At 39.3% G+C, this 22,246-nt stretch overlaps 1 protein-coding gene across 2 annotated transcripts in view; it reads right to left on the reverse strand.

Annotated features, from left to right (window-relative positions):
• Positions 1-22,246, reverse strand: part of LOC150076434 (acyl-coenzyme A synthetase ACSM3, mitochondrial-like) — a 336,253-nt gene that overhangs the window by 34,580 nt on the left and 279,427 nt on the right. For both annotated transcript variants that reach the window (XM_090387091.1, XM_090387090.1), the window contains exon 12: positions 3,034-3,135. In XM_090387091.1, coding sequence (XP_090243217.1) covers positions 3,034-3,135 — 102 coding nt within the window. The remainder of the gene's footprint in view (positions 1-3,033; positions 3,136-22,246) is intronic.

Below are 22,246 nucleotides of genomic sequence, written 5' to 3' on the forward strand. Positions count from 1 at the left end.
AATTTATGCTCCCTCAAGTGCGTAATCTGAGCAAGAGGAAGAATCCCATCAGCATTGAGCTTGCTCAAACCATTCAAGCCCTTATACACCTCAATCACCTCCCAGGTGCCTAGTCTCCAGACCCTGCAATTTGCAGAATTTAAGCCTTTCTTGGAAAGTGCAACCCTTTGATTCCCTCACCAATCTCGTTGCCCTTCTCTGTACTTATTCCAGTAGCTCTACATCCATCCTAAAATTAGGCCTCCAGACCTGGTACTCAAGGTGTGGCTGGACCATTGCCTTACACAAAGGTATAATCACTTGCTTATCACTTCTGGCAAAATTCCTGTTTATCACTGATAAGACCCCACAAGCTGCTCTGGCAGCCTGTCTGCACTGCTCAGAAAACTTCATATCCAACTGAACAATCATCCCTAGGTCTTTTTTTCATTCTTCGCTACACTGGGTATAGTACCACACAGTTGATACATTACTCTGGGGTTACTATACTCATATGCAGTACTTTGCATTTGTCAATGTTAAACTTCAATTGCCACCTCTCAGTTCATCTTCCCAACTTTTCTAGATCCTGTTACAGTAGTGTACTGTCTTTAACAACCTTGCCAACCTTTGTATCATCTGCAAACTTGGACATTTCTCCATTACTTTAGAAAGAGCAGAAGTAAGTGCAATGGAGCAATAACTGGATAGAAGGAATTTGTCACCCTTTTTAGGAATTGGCTGAATATGAGTAAATTTCCAAGCAGAAGGGAAAACCCACCAGTGGAATATTATTATTATTATTATTATTATTATTATTAGCCATATGGTACAAGGAAGCCTGAGGCTTATGCTGCACCAGCGAAAAAAAAAAAAAAAATTCCCAGGTTACCCCCTGAGAGAGAGAGAGAGAGAGAGAGAGAGAGAGAGAGAGAAAGGAATCACCAACAAAGAGGAGAATGATGATATCCAGCTCAGGACCCTAGGTTTGCCAAGCCCATACTCACCAGATGTGAGCCCCCGGGGTTAAAAATTTCCAGAGGAGCACAGGTTTTGAGAACAAGTGGAGAAATACCATCAGGACCTGGTGCTTTCTTGGCATCAAGACTGTTCAAAATTCTTCTGACATCCTTTCGATGGAAGACAGCAGGATGCACTCAATGGAGTGTACTGGGAATGGTAGGAGGGGGGTATACCAAGATCATCAATACACAAGTTAGAAGAAAAGTAGAATGCTAGCAGATCAATCAGCTTTATCTTTGGCCGAGGTGGCAAAAGTTGCAGCCAACAGCTTTAGCAAGAGACCAGAATGGCTGAATACCATTTGGACAAGAAGCAAGTTTTCTACCATTAGCCTGTTCAAAATTTAGTTTAGCCTGATTTACCTGTTTTGCAACTGTTGCAAGGTTTTGTGTAGGCAAAAAATAAACCTGGCAATTTGAATGCAAGCCAATTACAAAATGCTACATTCTTATCTTGAACGACCTTAGCACATTTATTGGAAAACCAAGGTTTAGTTAAAGGAGGAGTGTGTAATAAAGGATTTCATCCCTGCAAGAATAATCTTCTATGTAATATAAAAATATTGATGCACATCTCTGATAAATTATGCTGCATTGAGGTACCACTTAAATATAAGTCACTACATATCTGGCCATATTTACAGCTCCTTCCAATTATTCATGCTCAGCATTTTAAACCAGGGTTTTTCCATAATGTGTCACATTTAACCATGTCAAAGCATGTCAGAGAGTGGAGAACAATTTCTGAATGAAAATTGGGAAGAATACCCACCTAAACTTATTAAGTGGTACATCTAGCACTTGGAAATGCAATAATGAAGCATGTCTGCATTTTTCATTGGTTCTGTTCAGCAGAAACTTTGAATTGCAATTAGTAAAACTGGCAATTAGTAAAATCGCTGATGCAGTAAATAATTGTTATGATCCTAAACTAGTGTGAAACCAGACCAATATGGAAAAATGACTAATGAAATGGTGTAAATTTTTATACAGTTACAAAAAGCATAAATATGCACTAAATGCAGCAAATATTTGTTATGATCCTAAACTAGTGTGTAGCCAGACCAATATGGAAAAATGGTCTGGCTACACACTAGACCAATATGGAAAAATGATTAATGAATGGTGTAAATTTTTATACAGTAAGAGAAAGTGTCAGTTAAATTCCATAAATGATAGGTGGACAATTAAACATAAAACTACAGTAACTTTTTCTGTTACTGTATATTTGTACCTTAGTTTTCCATAATGATCTGGCATCACACTAGGCTTTGGTTCCTAGTTTCTTTCTTTAAAATCAGTAATAAATATATTTTGTTTAGAGTATATCATATAAAATTTTGATAAACTATACATTCAAAAATATCATACAATAGATAAATATATCATTAATTTTTAAATTTATTTTTCACTCTTTCTTCAGTCAAACGCTATTTGCATTTCTTTATTCTTTCCTTAGCTGTGTATAGTGTTCCAAATAATCAGTGTTTAGTATAATTGACAAATCCAAACTAATCTTTATTTGTTCCTGCACTAACTATTAGTGATTAACATAATTTTTCTTTCTTTGTAAATAATTCATTTTACCGAATTTTTCATCAGAACTAATATCATTCGAATAAGCTACTGATAATAAAGTATCTTTGTCTGAGGAATCTGGAAATATTTTCATTAAATGGTTTACTGTATGTGTTGCATTTTAAATTTCCACTACTATTGAAAAGTGGTATCTCTTTTTTCAACTATTAATAGTTTGCCCAAATTGCTTAATTTTATTTGGAGCAAAACGTATTTTAGTCATTTCTATTTGCAGTATAACTTAATTTTCATTCTTACATGTAGCTATAATTATAAAATACTATTGCATCTGTCTCATGCATTCCTTCCTTCTTCAGTAAATTCAAAATAAGAACACAAAAAAAAAAAAAAAACTTTAAAATATTAATGTACAAAATTCCACTGCTAAGGGTCTTAATAAGTTAATTATTTAGACAATAGATTGAAATATGTATAACTAAATCTTATAACATACCAAATATCCTTTGAAAAGCCCTATGGGAGGTTCAGGATCTAGTTTTACAACAATCTGTCCTTCTTGTCCAAGTTCCACTTCTTTGCCACCGTCATCTACTATCTTAAGAAAATTTATTATTAATCACAAAGAGATTATTATTCAAAAAAAAATTTAATTTTTGAAGGATAGTTAAGAATGATTCCATTTAGAGGGATATGATCATTACATTAGTTTATGGACATAATTTGCCAAAAACAAAATCAAGGAATATAGATCTCATTAAAAATAAAAAAAAACTGTAGTTGAATGTCTGTAACATTTTGGGCTATGTTCCCCTTTTCAATTACAATCAACTTTTAGTAAAGAAGCAGGTTTTTTTTTAATTTATTTCAATGCAGGCATTGATGAAGTCTTTGATAATTTTTAAAAATTAATAACTAAAGGATGAAGCCGTGTAGAAAAACGTTGTGTTTTTCCTTTAAACCAAAAAAAAGTCTTGCCATCAGAATAGTCAAAGCAGTTTTTATGAAACAGAACACTGTTGAGGCCCAGGACCGCATTTACCACAAGGCACATTAGGCACAAGCTGGGGGCCTCACTATCGACGGGGCCTCACTTTAAAACCTAATTCCTCACAAACAACTATATAAAAAACAGTCTAGTTATAGTTGCAAAATAAAATACTTATTTTTAAATATTAAATTCATAATATAAAAACTAGAGTCCCTGAAAAATTTGTGAGCCCTCCTTCCTCCATTTGAAATATTGTTTTATCGCATGGCCATAACCGATCTAAGTTAACCATCATTCGTATGCACACGTAACGACTGAGAGTTTAGTTACCATTAGTATTTGGTTAGTATTTGCATGGCAGTATACGAGTACATATACCTAATTATATGGTTAAAGTAGCTGTCGGAGTCGGTAAGAATATATTTTTCAATAAATTTATTATTGTTATTTTAAAAAACTAAGATATGTTTTGTACAAAAAAAATACTATTCTTTCTCTTTTTATATTTTTTAGCTTTTAACGTAATTATTTTTAATTTGAATTGGTTTCTTGATCTTTTCGTGTAATTTTTATAATGAGTACTAATTTCTTGAGTTTTTAGATCTATACTTATTTCTTTATAATTGTATGTAACAGTAATATAGTATGTAAAAGTAATTATATGTAACATATAAAGAAATAAATTCAGATCTAAAATTCAAGAATTTAGTACTCATTATAAAAAATTATTTTTAATATTTTGGATTTAATAAAATATTTATTTCGCTTTTAATAGTATAACACATGTAACGATGCCAAGAAAGTTTGAATCCGGAGCTAATAAAAGAAAACAACTCAGAGAAAAGGCAAAACAGCTAAATAGTCAAAAGGGGGCAATTTGTCTTTCTTACGACCTTCTGAAAATGAAGAAAATTAAGAATTTCATAGAACTGAAGGTGTACCTCAAATTACTCGAAATGAAAGTGAAACATTGTTATCAGTATCATGAGACGAAAATGAAAACGAAGAACATCAAAATAATGTGCACAATATAGAAGAAGTAAAAGAAGTAAATGAAACAAATCAACATAATTTTGAAGAAAATTTTCAATCGGAGTCTGTATTTACCAGAAAGCAAGTTATCTTTTATCCTACTGATATAGTCGTGTGGCCAATTAGTATTGATGAAAAATTTATTGAGCATATTTTAATAAATATGCCTCAGAATGTTGGTAAAATCGAAAATTTAAAAAAGAGAATACACAGAATGCAATAGAATATATGTTAAAAATGTAAATGAATCACATTTTTACTATAAAAAGACGAATGGTCAAAGGAGAAACGAGAGTGGCTAATTTTTTCAGAAATGAGGAAATCAATTTACTGCTTTGTTTGCAAATTGTTTTCTAAGTCAAATAATAACTTAATGAAGGGTTTAATGATTGGAGAAATATAACGCGAACCTTATGTGATCACAAGCATTCTACTGAGCACATATTGCAAAAGAAAGTCAAGTTCTTCAAATAGTCGTATTGATTCTGAATTGATGAAACAAATACAGTCTGAAGAAAATTATTGGAGAGAGGTTTTAAAAAGAATAATTGCTACCATTTAGTTACTGAGTAAATTGGGACTATCGTTTAAAGGCAATACAAATGATATATTTTCTGATTCTTGTGGAAATTATTATTATTATTAGCTATATGGTGCAAGTAAGCCTGAGGCTTATGCTGCACTAGCCAAAAAAAATTCCCGAGTTACCCAAAGAGAGAGAGAGAAGTAGAAAGGAACCACCAAAAAAGAAAAGAATGATGATATCCTGTCTACATTATTTAAGTGAATTTGATGATTTTTAAGAACATCACATTAAAATGTATGCTAACTGTGGTTCTGGCAGATCAAATTATCTTTCTTACCACACTTGTGATAAATTCATAGAGTTAATAGCTAATAAAACAAGAGAAATATTAATATCAGAAATTAAGGAAGCTGCTTATTTTGCAATAATACTCGACTCAACACCAGACGTTGCCCATATTGACCAACTAGCTATTATAATTAGGTATGTTACAGCAAATTCTGACATTAGATACATTTATTGGGTTCATCAGTATTACACAACATAATTCATTATATTTAGAAGAGGTATTATTAAAAAAATTAGAAGAATTATCTATGGATATAAAAATGTGCAGAGGGCAAAGCTATGATAACGCTGCCAATATGAAAGGTGTCTATACAGGTTTACAAGCTAGGCTGAAAAAACATAGTCCCTCTGCACATTACATTCCATGGTCTAGTCATTCCTTAAATTTAATTGGCAACTATGCAGCGGAATCTTGTCTGAAAGCAGTGCAATATTTTTGTTTTGTTCAAAATGTATATAATTACTTTTCATCTTCAACAAGATAGGACATACTCCTTAAACATTTAGAAAAAAACATAAAAACAGTTAAAAGACTAAGTGAAACAAGGTGGTCCGCAAGAGCTGACCCATATTGGCATTGAAACATGGATATAAACAAATTAAGGAGGCATTACTTGAACTATTCATTTCTCCTTATGAAAGACCTATTTCTAAATTAGAGTTCATCACTGGCTGAAAATTTTGACAATTTAGAAACAGCTATTTTAACAGTTGTGTGGGACAAAATTTTACCACGAATAAATGCGACTAGTAAATCTCTACAAGATCTCGATATGGATTTGCTATTAGCTAATAATTTGTTATTCACATCTGGTGAGTGAGGCGCCTCTGTAGCCAGGTGGGAAGGAGCAGCAGTGCGTAGCACACGCTTCTTGATTAGACCGGGGTTCGAGCCCGTCACCACCAAATACGGAGGATGCGGAAGGTCAGGAATGACCACCGCATATTCACGGAGCAATATGGCCTTAGTTGCTAATGCTCCTAAAAACCAAATAACAAACATCTGGTGAGTATGGTCTTGGCAGACCCAGGGTCCTAAGCTGGATATCATCATTCTTCTCTTTCTTGGTGATTCCCTTCTACTTTTGACTCTCTCTCTCTCTCTCTCTCTAAGGGTAACTCAAATTTTTTTCGGCTGGTGCAGCGCATAAGCCTCAGGCTTCCTTGCACCATGTAGCTAATAATAATAATAAGAAGAAGAAATAGTTTTGCTGCTTTAAATGAAGAAGCGAATTTATTAACGGATGAGACAATTTAAAGACGAGAAGAAAAGAATGAAAAAACGGAAAAAAATATGTGATGAAGTTTCACAATCCGACAATGACATTATATTACATGGAAAAGAAAATTTCATTGTTAATACTTTTAATGTCCTTTGCAATAAGCTAATTTTGGAAATTAATGAAAGGACAAAAAGCTATTTAGACATAATAGATATGTTTGACATATTTTTAAAGAGAGATATAGATCAAGACAAATACATGACTAGTATTAATAAAATTTTACAAACTTATAGGACTGATATTGACTCGGAAAAATTTATTGACGAAGTTAAGCAATTTTTAATAATGATGAAAGAAGAAAAATTTTCAATTAAAAATATGTACCAATTTATAAATGACAGGTTAAGGTCTACCTTCCCAAACACAGAAACTATTTTAAAAATATTTTTGACTATGCCTATTACAAACGCTCATTTTCGGTGTTGAAACAAATTAAAAATTATTTAAAAAGCAACTTTCGCCAAAATAAAACAAGCAACCTATCGTTATTATTCACTGAATCAGATGCAATGGACTCAGTTACTTATGATGATATTATAAATATATCTGCTAAGACTAAAGCCAGAAAAAAAAAAAACTTGTTGGTTATTTTTTTTTTTAATTTAATACATATATACTTATGTATGTATAATACTTTTTTTAATACATATATACTAGTGATTCGTTATTTTTATTTTATTAAAATGAGTTTTTATAGAGATGTCGACTTTTATTTTCAATAAATTAAAAAATATATTTATGAATTTGATTAATTGAAATAAACGTTTGAAGCAATTTTTTTTTACTTTGTACTGACTTGACCTGACCTTTCAGGGCCTCATAATTGTATTGTGCCTAGGTCCTCCAAAAGTGTAAATGTGGCCCTGTTGAGGCCAGAGATTTAAGTGTGTGGATACAGTATATGTGTAGTGAAGTGTGTGGACGTTGTATATGTCTAGGGGCTTAGAGGAGAACAAACATTCTGTGTATTATCAGACACTCAGTCTGAAACACTGATGGATCCAATATCTTTCTATTTCAGAAGTCTGGTTGGCCTGCCTCTCTAAAATCCACTCATGCACACCTTTTCGATGGTAAGACCTGTTACGTCACTTAGGTGGCAACGAATGTGTAGGGTGGTTCTCTTCAAGATGCCTGGTCAGTGTGAAAAGGAAAAGACCAAACCCTCCAGCACATGACAGCAAGATGAAACAAATGGCCCTCAGTCCCCAGCAGCTTTCACCCCCCCTCTTATGGCATCAAGAGGATCAGAGTGGAAGCAGAAGGTGCTAAGAATCTCTGGGTATGGCCAGTTTGTTTGTTTTTTTGGTTTTTAGGAGCATTAGCAACTAAGGCCATATTGCTCTGGGGATATGCAGTGGTCATTCCCTGACCTTTCAGCATCCTCCGTATTTGGGGATCGTGGGCTCGAACCCCAGTCTAATTAAGAAGCGTGTGCTACGCACTGCTGCTCCTGTCCACCTGGCTACGAAGGCGCTGGAGGTATGACCAGGCTGCCATGCACGGAAACTGAACTTGGCCTGTTACAATGTAAGATCACTCATCAGTGTAGACAGGATATTAGAGCTGGAAAAGGAATTAGAAAATGTGAATTGGAATATTATCGGTTTGACTGAACAAGAAAAAGAAATGAATAGCTTATAAGTTTATCATGTGGAAATCTGCTGTAAACCAATGGAAACAGTGAAAGGAGCAAAGGTGGAGTTGGCTTTCTTGTTCATAAAGATATAAAAAGCAACATTTTGGAATTCAAAAGTACATCACCAAGGGTGTCAAGACTACTATTCAGGATTTCTAAGAGGTACAAGCTAACGGTTAAAATGATTTATGCACCAACATCGAGCCATGATGTTGAACAGGTTGAAGAAATGTACACTGAAATTGAGAGTCTTCTAGATTAGCAGAAAACCCACTACACTATCATTATGGGTGACTTCAATGCTAAGGCTGGAAAGAGACAAAACCGCACAGAAAGGGGAACTATAGGAAATTTTGGAATTGGTGAAAGAAATGAAAGAGGTGAAAGACTTGTGGAATTTGCAGAATCTCAAGGAATGTCAGTAATGAAAACTTTTTTTCTAGAAAAGGGTGAACAGAAAGTGGACATGGAAGAGCTCAAATGAAGAGCCCAAACCAACGAAATCAACTTCTTCCTCACTAATAGAAGATATATCATGAATGATGTTACTATCCTGAACAATGTAAATGTTGGAGTTATTATTTGGTTTTTAGGTGCATTAGCAACTGAGTCCATATTGCTCCGGTGATATGTGGTGGTCATTCTCCGACCTTTTCATATCCTCCATATTTGGTGGTGACGGGCTTGAACCCCAGTCTAATCAAGAAGCGTGTGCTATGCATTGTAACCTTTATATAACCTTTGGGTTATATTGTAACATTGTAACCATCATTACAACCTTTAGCTTGTACCTCTTAGAAATCTTGAGTATTAGTCTTGACACCCTTGGTGGTGTACTTTTGAATTCCAAAATGGTGTTTTTTAAATCTTTATGGACCAGAAACCCAACTCCACCTTCACTCCTTTCACTGTTTCCATTGGTGTACAGCAGATTTCCACTTCATAAACTTATAAGTGATTCATTTCTTCTTCTTCTTCTTTCAGTCAAACCGATGATATTCCAATTCACATTTTCTAATTCCTTTTCCAGCTCTAATATTGTGTCTTCACCAATGAGCGATCTTACGTTGTAACAGGCCAAGTTCAGTTTCCGTGCATGGCAGCCTGGTCGTACCCAGAGATTCTTAGCACCCTTTGCTTCTACTCTGATCCTCTTGCTGCCGTAAGAGGGGGAATGAAAGCTGCTGGGGACTGAGGGCCATTTGTTTCATCGTGCTGTCATATGCTGGAGGGTTTGGTTTTTTCCTCTTCACGATGACCAGGCATTTTGAAGAGAACCACTCTACACGTTCATTGCCACCTAAATGACGTAACAGGGCTTACCATGGAGAAGGTGTGCATGAGTGGATTTTAGGGAGGCAGGCCAACCGGGACGTCTCCTAAATCTTCTGTAATAGAAAGATATTGGATCCATCAGTGTTTTAGACTGAGTGTCTGATAACACACAGAATACCTGTTCCCCCTCTAAGCCCCTATAGTCACATACTGAGTATTGCTCCTCAGTATAGTCACATACTGAGGAGCAATATCCCAATTTGTCTGAAATGTAAAATAACGAACCAATGTATGTTAGATAAGAAGAGAAACACATGGATTAGGCAGCAAACTCAAGTAAAGGACATTCTCATCAAAACTAAAGAACTAAAATGGTCTTGGGCAGGACACATAGCTCGAAGACATGATGACAGATGGACTAAGAAAATAACAGAATGGTACACAAGAAGAGCTAGAAGAAAGCCTGGAAGACAACAACGGAGATGGACAGATGAAATTCATGAGTTTGTGGGTAGTAAATGGATAGTCATTGCACAAACAGAAGGAATTGGAAAGCCTTCATCCTGCAGTGGATTGAAAATGGCTGATGATGAGTGTCGTGTACCATTGTTCATCTGGCCATTTAGCTGTTGGATCCCAATTGGGGCCCAATGTTGCCCACACTTAGCCCCATGGAGGCAGACCAGACCAGTATTACAGTTATTTACTCTTGCAGGCCCTGCCACCTAGTTTCCTGTGATTTCCGTGACTAGGGCCTATGTTAAAAAAATTGAGTAGATGATAGAGGTTTAGATAAGGATGAGATGGGTTTTAAATGAAGGTTAGGTTAAATTTTGACATTGGAGTTGAACAGCTTGCAGTTGGGATGTTCACAGTCAGTAAACGTAGAGTGGAGGGAGACTGAAGTTTGGGGGGGAACAGGTGGAAGTATGGTGAAGAAAGAGAAGGCGATCTCAGGAGTGTCAGTGGGGCAATCCCCACCAGGGGAAGAAAGGAGAGGCAGTGGAGGGGAGGAGAGGAGACAGAGGCCCGTCTCCTCCCACTCCCTGTCTTGGGATGGGGTTTTAAAAGTGAACTGGGAAAGGGTACCCACAGTTCAAAGTGCCAGGTGGCATGCTGCAGCAGAGCTGCTGTGGCCATGTCCAGTCATTGCATCGCACATTGGAGAAAGAATCCCATCCAGAGAGACTGTTGTCTAATAAAGTCTGCATAGGTGGTGATGGGTCATCTATCCTTTGCGATGGAGGTTCAATCCTGGGAGCGAGGTCCCACCATAACGGTCACAGTCTGGTCCAGTTTGGATGCTCAGTTATGTGCATGGAGCACTGGGCAAACAATGCACGTCATTGACTGCACTTTGTGTTCTCCTTATTGCAAATAAGTCTGGTGCAAATTTGGTAAGGGCACTATACTCGTCAAAGGTGTCCAGGAGTTGGTGTTCAAAGGTCCTGAGGTAAGTAAGTTAGCCTGGTGATTAGGATTCCATGTAGATTGTTGTACAGCAGGCAATTGTGCATCAAATGTTGGCAGCTCTCATGTTCTGCGCATGGACAGTGTGGATCCTCCAGGGGTTCAAAGACTGCAAGTTTTACATTGAAAAGTCCGTGACCCGTCAGTAGGTAAGTGACGTGCAGTCCTGGGTAGAGCCAAAGCTGTGATTTATGGCAAACTCTGTATATGTCCGAAAGATATTTCCTCGTCGCTTCTGATTTCTTCCCCTGGTCTACAATATAAAACCACATAAAAGGATCCAATGGGTGTGATTACATGGGTGCAAAGCCACCCAGGTCGTACATAACTGCATCACTTTGGTGGCTGTTATATTAGGATTCCTGATGAGCACTGCTGCCCAGGGATTTTCTTCATCATGCCGAATGGTCTTGTAAGCCAAAGGGTACACGTTGGCCTGTTTTTCATGGGAATACAGCTCTTGGACTATAAATATACCAGCATTTTCCTCGTCAGCCTTCACTCTGAGCTGGTCAGCCACTGCTCTGAAGAATTTTGATTTCCGTGGTATTGAACTGTTTTGGCCTAGTTCCCCTAATTGGTCCTACTCTGGTACATTCTCTTGGCTTTTGTATACAACGGGCACTTAGGATCTCTTATGGAATGATTGCTATTCATTTTCGCTGCCCTGCAGTTCGCACAGACAGGTTCTTTGGACTTGTTTGGGCAGCTATTAAAGTCGTACCCTTTTTCGGAGCAGTGGCCACATGTTGTTGTTGTTTGAGCACAGGTGTGGGAAGTTTGGCCATCCCTGCAGCATTTAAAGCACTTGGGAATGACCACATGTTCCCTAAAGTGGTGACAGCTTCACTCGATATATATTCTTGTTTGGGTTTTTATTGCTCGCCAGACCTCTGGGGAGAACACAATCCAGTTAACAGCATTTCTGCCTTTTAGGGGATATATCTCCTCTGTCAATTGTTGGGGGTAATATCCTTTCGAACAGCAAAAATAATGGCAGTTGGCCCTCTTCTCTTCAGCAGCTCTGCAGTTAAGCCTAAAGTTGCGATTTTAGGAGTCACTATTATTCCTTGTATTTCTTCTCTTGTCTCAGTTTCTATCTCTATCTCTATCCCCGTACTTCTTATCTTCCTTATTGGCTCAATTTGTGTTGTCTTGAAGTCGTCTTTCATTGATTCTATTATTTTAGTTTTAATTTTCTCTGTGGTGGTTGCTGGTTCACTCTCCTTTAGTCTTAGGATGACCAAATTTGACCACTGGATAGGTGGTTTCTTTTTTGTTTGAGCTACATCTGTAGAGGGAGAAGGAGCAGCAAGTGTCCTCAGCACAGCAGAGAGAGAGAGAAGAGAGAGAGCTATGGCATTTGCTTTTCTCTACCTTCCATAAAGGCTTCAAGCTTAGCTTTCGTCTTTTCTTGTTGAAGGTGTTCTTTCATTAAGATGGTTTCTAGTTTGTTCCAAAGGATTACTATGTCTCCCCTAATGGCCATAGTGATCCTATTGTTGTTGTCTTTTGTTATATTTTCCAGCTTGGTTTGAAGTACTGAGACCTGATCCAACACAGTATTTTGTCAATAAAATGTAAAGTGTATTTAGGGTCAGATGGCACCAGGGGTTCCCCCATTTCCGTGTAGTTTACATTCTGGTGTGATACAGTTCGCTGTAAAGGCCAGAGATTTAAAAGTGTGTGGTGTCGTGTACCATTATTCTTCTGGCCATTTAGCCACCAGACCTCTGCTGAGTCCCAACATTGCCTGCACTTTGCCCTGTGGAGGCAGACTTGGTACCTAGTAGTTTGTATTTACTCTGGCAGGTCCTGCCACCTAATTTCCTGAGATTTCAGTGGCTAAGACCTTAAAAAAAAATCTATACATACATATAATAATTATTTAATAATTGATTGATTGCATGGGGAGAGCACTTGAAGTCTCAGGGTTTGTGAGCGAAAAGTAATTTGGACAAAGTTAGATTTTGATGTGTGGGGCATACACTAGCGTGGAGATAGAGGGGAGAGAGAGACTGAAGGATGGGGTCAATAATGAAGACGACCCCAATCGGATGTCAGTGGGGCATGGCTACCCCACCAGAGGGGAAAAGAGGGATGGCAAGGAGGGAAGGAGAGAGGAGGACTATCACCTCCCCCCCACTAGGGAGTAGAGTAAAGTGGGCCAGGCAAGGGAGCAGGCACAGATTGCCAATAAGGCTTGGTAGCAATATGCCTGCTATTTGATCAAATCTTTGGGTCGAGTCAGTGGTTATCACGTCCAGGTGTTTGGAATAGAATTGTGCTTATTTTTGTTAAAGATTTTGCTAGGTTGTTTCTATCGGCCCATTATTGTAGGGTAGCAAGTGCCTGATTTGCTGTAATTTCCAGATTTGCTCTGCTGTTGTCCTCAGCCAGCATCAGAATGAGGTCATCTGCATAGATTTGGGATGGGGCATTTCCAAGATTGAGATTTAGAAATCCATCCAGGACCACATTCCAAAGAAGCGAGCCCAGAATGGAGCCTTGTGGGCATCCTCTGTAAATTGATCTTGTAACTGTGCAGTATGGAGCAGTGACTTTGACAGATCTGTTGGATAGGTATATACTTATGCACTTAAATAGGTTGACTGGATGGTTGGCTTCCGAGGACGCTTGGCCACCAGAGGGTGTTAAATGCCGTGGCAAAGGCGACTGCAATGATTTGACAAGGAAGCATTTCCGATCATATGTGGCAGCTTTGACAATGTTTTGCAGGGAATCGGTGGTGGAGTGTCCTTTCCAAATGCCGAATTGATTTGAGGATTCTAGGCCTGTATTTGAATAGTGGTTTTCTATCCTATTTCTTAGCAGGTGTTCCCATTGCACTCCTGACAGTGCTTGCTGAGTACTGTCAGGAGTGCAGTGGATCAGTAGGACCCCAGGAGGTCCTGCTGCTTCGTTGAGTTTTTTAGGATTAGTTGGAGCACTGCCATCATCCAAGCACGGGAGAAATGTATCTTTCTTTTAGGCATCATTTGTTGTACAGCTTTAATATTTCCTCCTGAATGGTCTCAACTGTCTTCTTAATAATCTCTGGTTCTAAGATATCTTCCCCTGGGAACTTCTTGTTCTGCAGCTTGGCAGCTGCAATCTCCAGTTCAATCCTGGTGAAGGGTTCCTCTTCCTGTGTTGTTGTGTAGGAGATATTTTGTTGCAGAGCTGTGTTTGTTCCAGGGTGGATGGGTCCAAATGTTTCGGAAACATGCCATCTAGGATACTGTTAATTGATTCTTGCCATGTCTTTGTATATTCCAATTGCGGTTTCCTGGTTGCAGGGATGAGTTTGTTAGGGTCACCCGATAGACCACTCCCCAGGGGTTGTCATTTCCTGCCATGGAGACTAGATGCTCCTACGTGTGTTGTTTTTTTCTCTCAAATTTTGGCTGTGTATCGATTCCTTGCTGTACGATATTGCTCTTGTAGCGCTTCAACTTTTGCAGCTGGCCAGCTCTGTCTGGCACATTGGAAATTTTTCCAGCAAGCGTTTGCTGTCTGTCTTAGTTGTTGCAGCTTGGTTCTCCACCAGGATACAGCTCGCGGAGACAGTTTCTTCCTTATTATAGATTTGTCTGCAGCCTCTGTGATGAGCTTCACCAGTTCAGCTTGATGTTGATTCTTCCATTTTGAGTGTATGTGCAGTCATCTGTAGGTTTCCTGGAATTGGGGCCAGTCAGCCTTTTCAATAGCATACCTGTGTTCCATTTGTCTAGGTATTGTGTTTCTGACTATTGATCAATTCAGCTGGAAAGCATTTGTTCTGTGGTCGGATGTAGTACAGTTTTCAGTGACGGTCCAAGAGGTGATGTGGTCTGCAATAGATCTGGTGGCCATAGTGATGTCTATTGTGGCTCCCCATGTAGTACTAGTAAATGTCGGGAGATCGTTTCGCTGGTTTAGTATTGAGTAGGAGCTATCTGCAAGGTACTCCTCAAGGCACTGTCCATTCACCACACTGTGTCGTTCCGGATTTCACTATACCATGCCGGTGGGCAGCAAAGTGCAAGTGTGTTAATTGTCTGATGGAACCAGGGGTTTCCCCCATCTCCACGCTGTGTACTCTGTTTATGTAGCACAGAACTCTGTGAAGGTCAGAGATTTAAAAAGTGTGTGGGGAGTGGACGGATGTGTAGTGGACCATTGTTGTTCTGCCCATTTAGCTGTTGGGCCCCTGTTGGGACCAACTGTTACCGTGCTTGGCCCCGGGGATGCAGGTCAGGTAGCCAGTAGATTTCTGTATTCTGGCAGGCCCTGCCACCTAGTTTCCAAAGATTTCATTGGCAAGTGCCTATGTAAAAAAAAAAAATAATAAATAATAAATAAAAAAGGGGGTTAACACTGGAATATAAAAGGCCAAGGGTAACGTAAACATGGTTTAAATTTGGACATTATTAATTGATAAGTTGTGTAGAGTGTACACTACAAGATAGACAGAGGGGGAGAGCTGAAGGCTGGGGGAAAGACAGAGGTATGGGGACGATAGAGAAGGCAATCCCCAGAAAATCAGTGAGGCAGGCCCAGGTCTCACCAGGCAAAAGAAGGGGTGGTGGGGGAGGAGACAGTAACTAATCTCCTCCCCCCGGCCGGGGAGGAGAGTAAAAGAAAACCAGGCTAGAGTGCTCGGTTTGGTTGCCAATGTGGCTTGTGGCAGAAAAGCTGCTGGTGTCTCCATCTCTGGGTTTGGAGTCTTGAGTGAGGTACTGGTAGATCTTGCCTGAAGATTCAGTTGCAGATATCAAAGAAGTGAATTTCAGTTCAGTTCAGTTGAGCTTCGATGAGGTCAGCGGTTGATACTACTGGAGAAGAGTGCCCCGATTCTGTCTCAAGTTATTGCTCTTGGTGGTTTAGACTCCTTAATGTTCTTTGTCTGTCGAAGACATCCTGTGCAAAAGTGGTGAAGTATTTATAATTGTCGTGGGTATGAATTAGTATATGTTCTTGGACCTTTGGCAAATTAATAATCTTTGTGATCAGAATAGATTTCAAGTCTTCATAGTCAGGACAGTCATACATTATATGGTGCCAAGATTTTTCAGTGTGCCACAGTGGCAGCGTGGATCAACTGTGATACCCAGAGACGTTAATTTTTCTTATATAAACCCGTGGCCTGTGAGGAGGTACGTTATGTACAGGCTAGGGGAAAACCAGCTTGGGGCTTTTGGGAATGTGAACATTACTTCAGGGATGAATTTCTTTGTAATTGTTCCCTTAGTGGATGTCATCCATCTGTCCTGCTAGGCCTGCTGCAGGTGAGCGAGAAGGCACCTTTTCTCTGTCTTGCAAATGATTGCTGGGTTGGTGGTGAATCCAATGGTGGCAGTGGAGATTCCTTTGGACGGATGATACAACATGCCACATCTAATTATTTCAAGATCTAGAGGGAGGACTCCAGCGAGGACTTGGAGAGCAGGAGTGCTCACCATGCAGCAGGCGCTGGTGATAGTAAGTAGTATTGCTCTTTGAATGGTGGCTAATTTCTTCTGATTTGTGACAATAGTTGCCCGATGATACCAGACCCCTGCAGCATATGAGATGGCTGGAATAAAGACTGCTTTGTAAAACAGGGCTAGGGTACGTCGGTTTAGACCCCAGTCCCTGCGGGTGACCCTTGCCACTAATGCTGTGTAATTTCTTATCTTCTTTTGGATATACTGTAGGTGTGGGAGGAAGGACAGTTTTGAGTAGCAGTTAACATCAGTGCCTATGATGATTCTTGCATTTGGAAACTCTGTACAAATGGCCTGCAGCTAGGTTATGGTTGGAAGGATGTCAGCTTCTGGCCGACTGCAGAGTGAGACTGCAAAAAATTCTCCTAATGACGTAATTATGTGGGCACATGCAGCCCAAGGGAGATAGTATTTTGAAAGCTTATTACTCTGTAATCAGGATTAATTATCAGGATGGCTGCCCATGGGGTTTTGCATCTGGTCTGAACTATCTTATACTTCGGGGGGCATTCCCTGACCTCCTTGCTGTGAGTATACAGCTCCTGTATAAGCATCACATCAATGTTTTCTTCTTTGGCTATCTTCAGTAGTTGTGCAGCAACTGCCTTAGATCTTGCATTTAGGGCATGTCTTGAATTCATGGCCTATCTCAGTGTAGTGTTATGTTTTCCGAGTTTGGGAAGACGTGGATGGTTTGTCCAAAACGGCCACACCGGAAACACTCTGGGACAGTCACATGCTCGTTGTAACGGTGGCTGACCCAGTTTATAAAATCCCTGTTGTGTTGGTTGATGGTCCTCCAGGCAGCTGCCAACAGCTCTACAATCCAGTTGGTGGTACAGCCTGTTCGGGATTTGGTTTGGTATCTTGGGATTATTAGTGTTCCTGACAGAGATTTCTTGCATACAGGTATAACTCATCTCATAACGTGGTTGGTGTCAGGTCATTATCAGTGTTATACAGGGTTGTTAAAATTAAAGTATCCCTATGTAGCGAGTTCTAAGGCTCGTACTGAAGAGAAATTTGGACAACAGGTGCAATAAAGAATGCGCTCGCCATTTATTGGAAAAAAAATTAGTTACAAAATTTGTCACTATATGGCGCTGTAGCAATCCAAATCACTTGAACAAGTGCTACAAGTGCTCCATTTTGGTCAACAACAGTTTCCATTCGAAGACAGCATTTTCTACAGCAGAACGTAACATGTCAACTAGAATAGCCAGCACATGACGTCTAATGCTGTCTTTCAGATCTGCCAGAGTTTGATATCCTTCCCAATACACCTGGTTCTTCAAAAAAACCCCACAACCAGAAGTCGAATGGGGGTGAGGTCTGGTGATCGGGGGTAGCCAAGATGTCTGGAAACAACGGCTGATGACTCGTTTGTTTGTAAAGTGTTGCCTTAGCAATCTTTGGACACAATGGTGGAAGTGGGGTGGCACACCATCTTGCATAACTGTGGTATCCTGAAGGCACCCACGTTGTTGCAGCTCTGGTATTGCAAAATTTGCCAACGTTTCATAATAATGCTGTCCAGTGATCCACACCACACTGTCACAATAATGCTGTCTGTAAATCCACACCACACTGTCACTTTTCAAGAATGCAATGGGACCTCTTGGATAACTTGAGGGTTTTCTGTCGCCCAAATGTGACAGTTGTGCGTATTCACTTGTCCATTTAAGCAGAAGTGGGCTTTATCACTCCAAAGGTTGTTCCATGGCCAAGTGATATCCACTGTCATTTGTGCCAGAAACTGAGGTGCATATGTGAAACTAATATCTGCATCACCATGCTTTAGCTGCTGTAGTATGTGCATCTTGTAAGGATAGTACCACAACACCTGACGCATTACTAGCCTTACAGTGGAATACGGCATGTCCACTTCACGAGAAACAGCTGGCACACTTGTGCTACCACATGGAGATTGACTTGATAAATCCATGACAGTCATAGCCACATCTTCAACACGAGAGGAGTCCACTTGTTTTCGGCCTCTACCTGGTTGAACAGTGTGTTTAGTGTCAAACGGCACCAGGGATTTCCCCATCTTCGTGTAGTATAAATTGTAGATGTGAAACAGAACACTGTCAATGCCAGAGGTTTAAAAGTGTATGGATCTTGTATATGTGTAGTGTCATGTACCGTTGTTCCTCTGGTCATTTGAACACCAAAATGTTCCATCGCTTCAAATTTCGCAATCATTTTGCAGACAACACAAAGTCATAGCTGCAGCTGCATTGTTGCTGTTCTGATAGTACAGCTTCACTAATAGTGCCTTTTCCTGCAATGTTTTAGCATTGCTGCTGTAGTGCAGGCAAACATCTACCGTATGATTTTGAAGAGACTGCTTTGCTTTTATACAGTACAGTAGAGCTGAGTAGTGACACTGTGGCAATAACTTACGATTATGATATAAGTTATTTGCATAATCATAACTAAGATAGTTACGCACCATACAGTGACAAATTTTGTAACTAATTTTTTTTTCCAATAAATTGCAAGTGCATTCTTTATTGTGCCTGTTGTCCAAATTTCTCTTCAGCACGAGCCTTAGAACTCGCTCCAGAGCCCTCTACATAGGGACACTTTAATTTTAACAACCCTGTATATAATTATGCTGGATCCTCTTTTTTAGTGGGGGGGGCGGTGCAGCTTCCAGACCAAAGGTTTGGATCTTTGGGTTTGCGATTATTTTTTGGGTGTCTTCCTGTGTTAGGGTTTCAATTATTACACCTGTGTTTCACATTTTCCGGACAGATTTAATTCTGGTCATTTTGAGGTCCTCTTCTAGTTTCATTATGACTGTGTTTTTTACTGCTTCACTGGTGGAGTGTTCTTCTGTGGTGGTTGTTCGGAAGATGACCAAGTGAGGAGTTGGCAGTAACGTCTTTCATCTGGGTGCAGTTTGCATTGTCATCGTCAGTGGTCCCTGTGTTTTGGTCTTCAACGCTTGGGCATATGTGGGCATGCGCTATGGCATTTGGTTTGCCCCACATTCTAAGTACGCTTGGATCCATGTGGTAGCTCTTTTGATCTCTAAATAGGTATACACGAGCATGGTCTCCATTTTGTTAAATATAGTTACTATCTGGGCTCTTCTGAGTCCAGTAGGTACTCTGTGTGGGTGTTCTTTGAAAATATTTTCCAGGACCGTTTTGAAGAAGAGAAACCTCGTATACAAGGCCTTCTGGTAGTGTAGGATCCAGGGTGTGTCCTGCTATTTGTCGTCTTGCTGATTTTTTTGTGTTGTGTTTATCTCTTGTAGCTCCCTCGCCTCAGTCTGGGAACGGGTTTCCCGTTCCGACTTGGGAACTCGTCTTCTGGTTCTTTCGTTTGGTCAGGGGGCCCAGACCAGGTGTCTTCCAGGTCATCCAGTTGGGGCATTAAGATGTGAATGTCTTCAGTTTGTTTTGATTGCTCGGGACCTTGATTTTTTCCATTTTCCCCTCCATTCTGTTACAGATTGCATTTGAGAGACTTTGGATGAGCGAGAAATTGTTGATAGGGTTGTCTGGGTTTGTAAAATGCTGGCAAATGATGCCTGCCACAAGTAAGTTCGTTGTGTATTTGGTGGCCACTGGTGTGCCTTTGAAGTTTTTGGCTATTCCCGCTATCACTTTGGGGGGGGGGGAACAGCCAGGTGCTGAAATGCCCCTAGAGAGTTAGAGCTAGTTCCCTATGAGGTTTCTGGGGTGGCAGAGGTGATGATGACATTTAAATTACTGTAACATGCACCAGAAGGAAGTTTGGAAAGTTTATGGTGGAGAAATCAATAAGTACATATTTCGTAGCATTAGAAACACAATTTTGATCACAATTAGATTGGATCAGTAGTCTGCTTGGTTTGCACAGATGGAGCACCCTCCCCAGTCAAGGGTCATCCTAGTGCAGCAGCCACGTTATCTCTGAGCGCTTCTCTATTTTCCCTCTGCAAGCCACATGACGATCGTGCAGTCTCGCAAACAAAGGAAAACAGAAAATAACACTAGTATCTGGTGTAAATCCCAATGATTAACCAAAAGTTTCTCACCAATGGACTCTTGCAGTTTATATCTTCTTATGGGAGCACTTTTTTGAAACTTAGACTATAATTTAAACACCTCTTATAAAGCAACATTTATGGAGCAATGTTTCATGTGTCCGACAATAATGGCAGCCAATATTGGCAATCCTATTTTTGTCAGTAAAGTGTAAAGTGTTTTTGGGTCAAATGTCACCAGGGGTTTCCCCCATCTCTGCGTAGTATACATTGTCATGTGATACAGTACACTAAAAGCCAGAGATTTAAAAGTGTATGGATATCGTGATGTGTAATATTTTGTACTGTTGTTCATCCGGCCTTTTAGCCATTGAGTCCCTAATGGGATCACCGTTGCCCGCACTTGGCCCCTTGGAGGCAGACCAGGTACACCCAGTACAGCAGGCCCCCATTATAACGCGGTTCGCTTTACGCTGATTCGCTATAATGCTGTTCTTATATTATAACCCGTATCTGACTATAACGCTGTCACAGATCACTATAACGCTCTTTTACAGATTGAATTTTTGGCATATTTAAACGAAATCGTTTCATTTGTTGGAGTCGATAGCTTGAAAATGAATAGCAAAACAGCATTAAAACGTTTTCCACGCCGACTTGAGAAATTTTCCCACGCTCAGTGAAATTTTCTCGCACGCTAATTTAATTGCAGTACAGTGACTTGTTACGTAGTTCCGAGATCAACATTTTAATAAATTATCAAGTATATTGCTTGTAATATTTGCGTTATATGCATTTATCCGAAGTCTACTCATCACTCGTATTAGACATCGTGCGAAACGGACAGTTTACTTGAACATTGTATCGTAATTAATGCAACCAACGCAGTTACATTTTCGAAGAGTTAATAATGGCCGATAAGAATGAAAAAGCAACAACATCTGAGCGCAATACGAAGACTATAAATGTAAGGAAAAAGACTGAATTTGAAAATTAAATTAGACATTTTGAAGCGAATCGATTCGGGTCAAAGACAAGCGAATGTGTGTGCCATAATTTAGGATTTGCAAGTTTAACTGTAAGAACAATTATAAAAAAAAAATAAAGAATTAATTTTAGCAGCAGGAAAGATAACTGTTCCACTGCAAGCAACTAGGGCTAGGCCGGCTATTAGGATTGAAATGGAAAGACTTTAACTAATTTTATTGAAGATAATATCCAATGCAGAATTCGGTTAATATTATTAAAAGAGAGAGAGAGAGAGAGAGAGAGAGAGATTAGCCAATATAATGATCTGAAGAAACTCACCTAAAAAAAAAAAAAAAAAAAAAAAAAATGTGGAACCATTTAAGTAAGGGCTGGTTGAATAGATTTAAAATCCAGGGAGAATCCGCAAGTGCAGATTAAGGAGCCGAAACTTTCGAAAAAGAACTTGTTAAAATTATTGAAGAGGGGTATTATGTATTATACTTCTCAACAAAGTTTTTAACATAGATGAAGCAGGCCTTTTGTGGAAACGAATGCCTAAAAGAAGTTTCATATTGAAAGAAAAAAAAAAAAACACATGCCACGTAAAGAAGAAAAAAACATACCAGGTTTCAAAGCGGCGAAGGATCGGTTGACTTTATTGTTGGGTGGTAACGCTGCGGGGGATTTAAAATTAATACCTCTTTTAATTTATTTGGAAGAGGGCCA

The sequence above is a fragment of the Mastigoproctus giganteus genome, chromosome 13 (assembly GCF_048544385.1).
Source record: "Mastigoproctus giganteus isolate SK-2022 chromosome 13, ASM4854438v1, whole genome shotgun sequence".
Lineage (NCBI taxonomy): Eukaryota > Metazoa > Arthropoda > Arachnida > Uropygi > Thelyphonidae > Mastigoproctus > Mastigoproctus giganteus.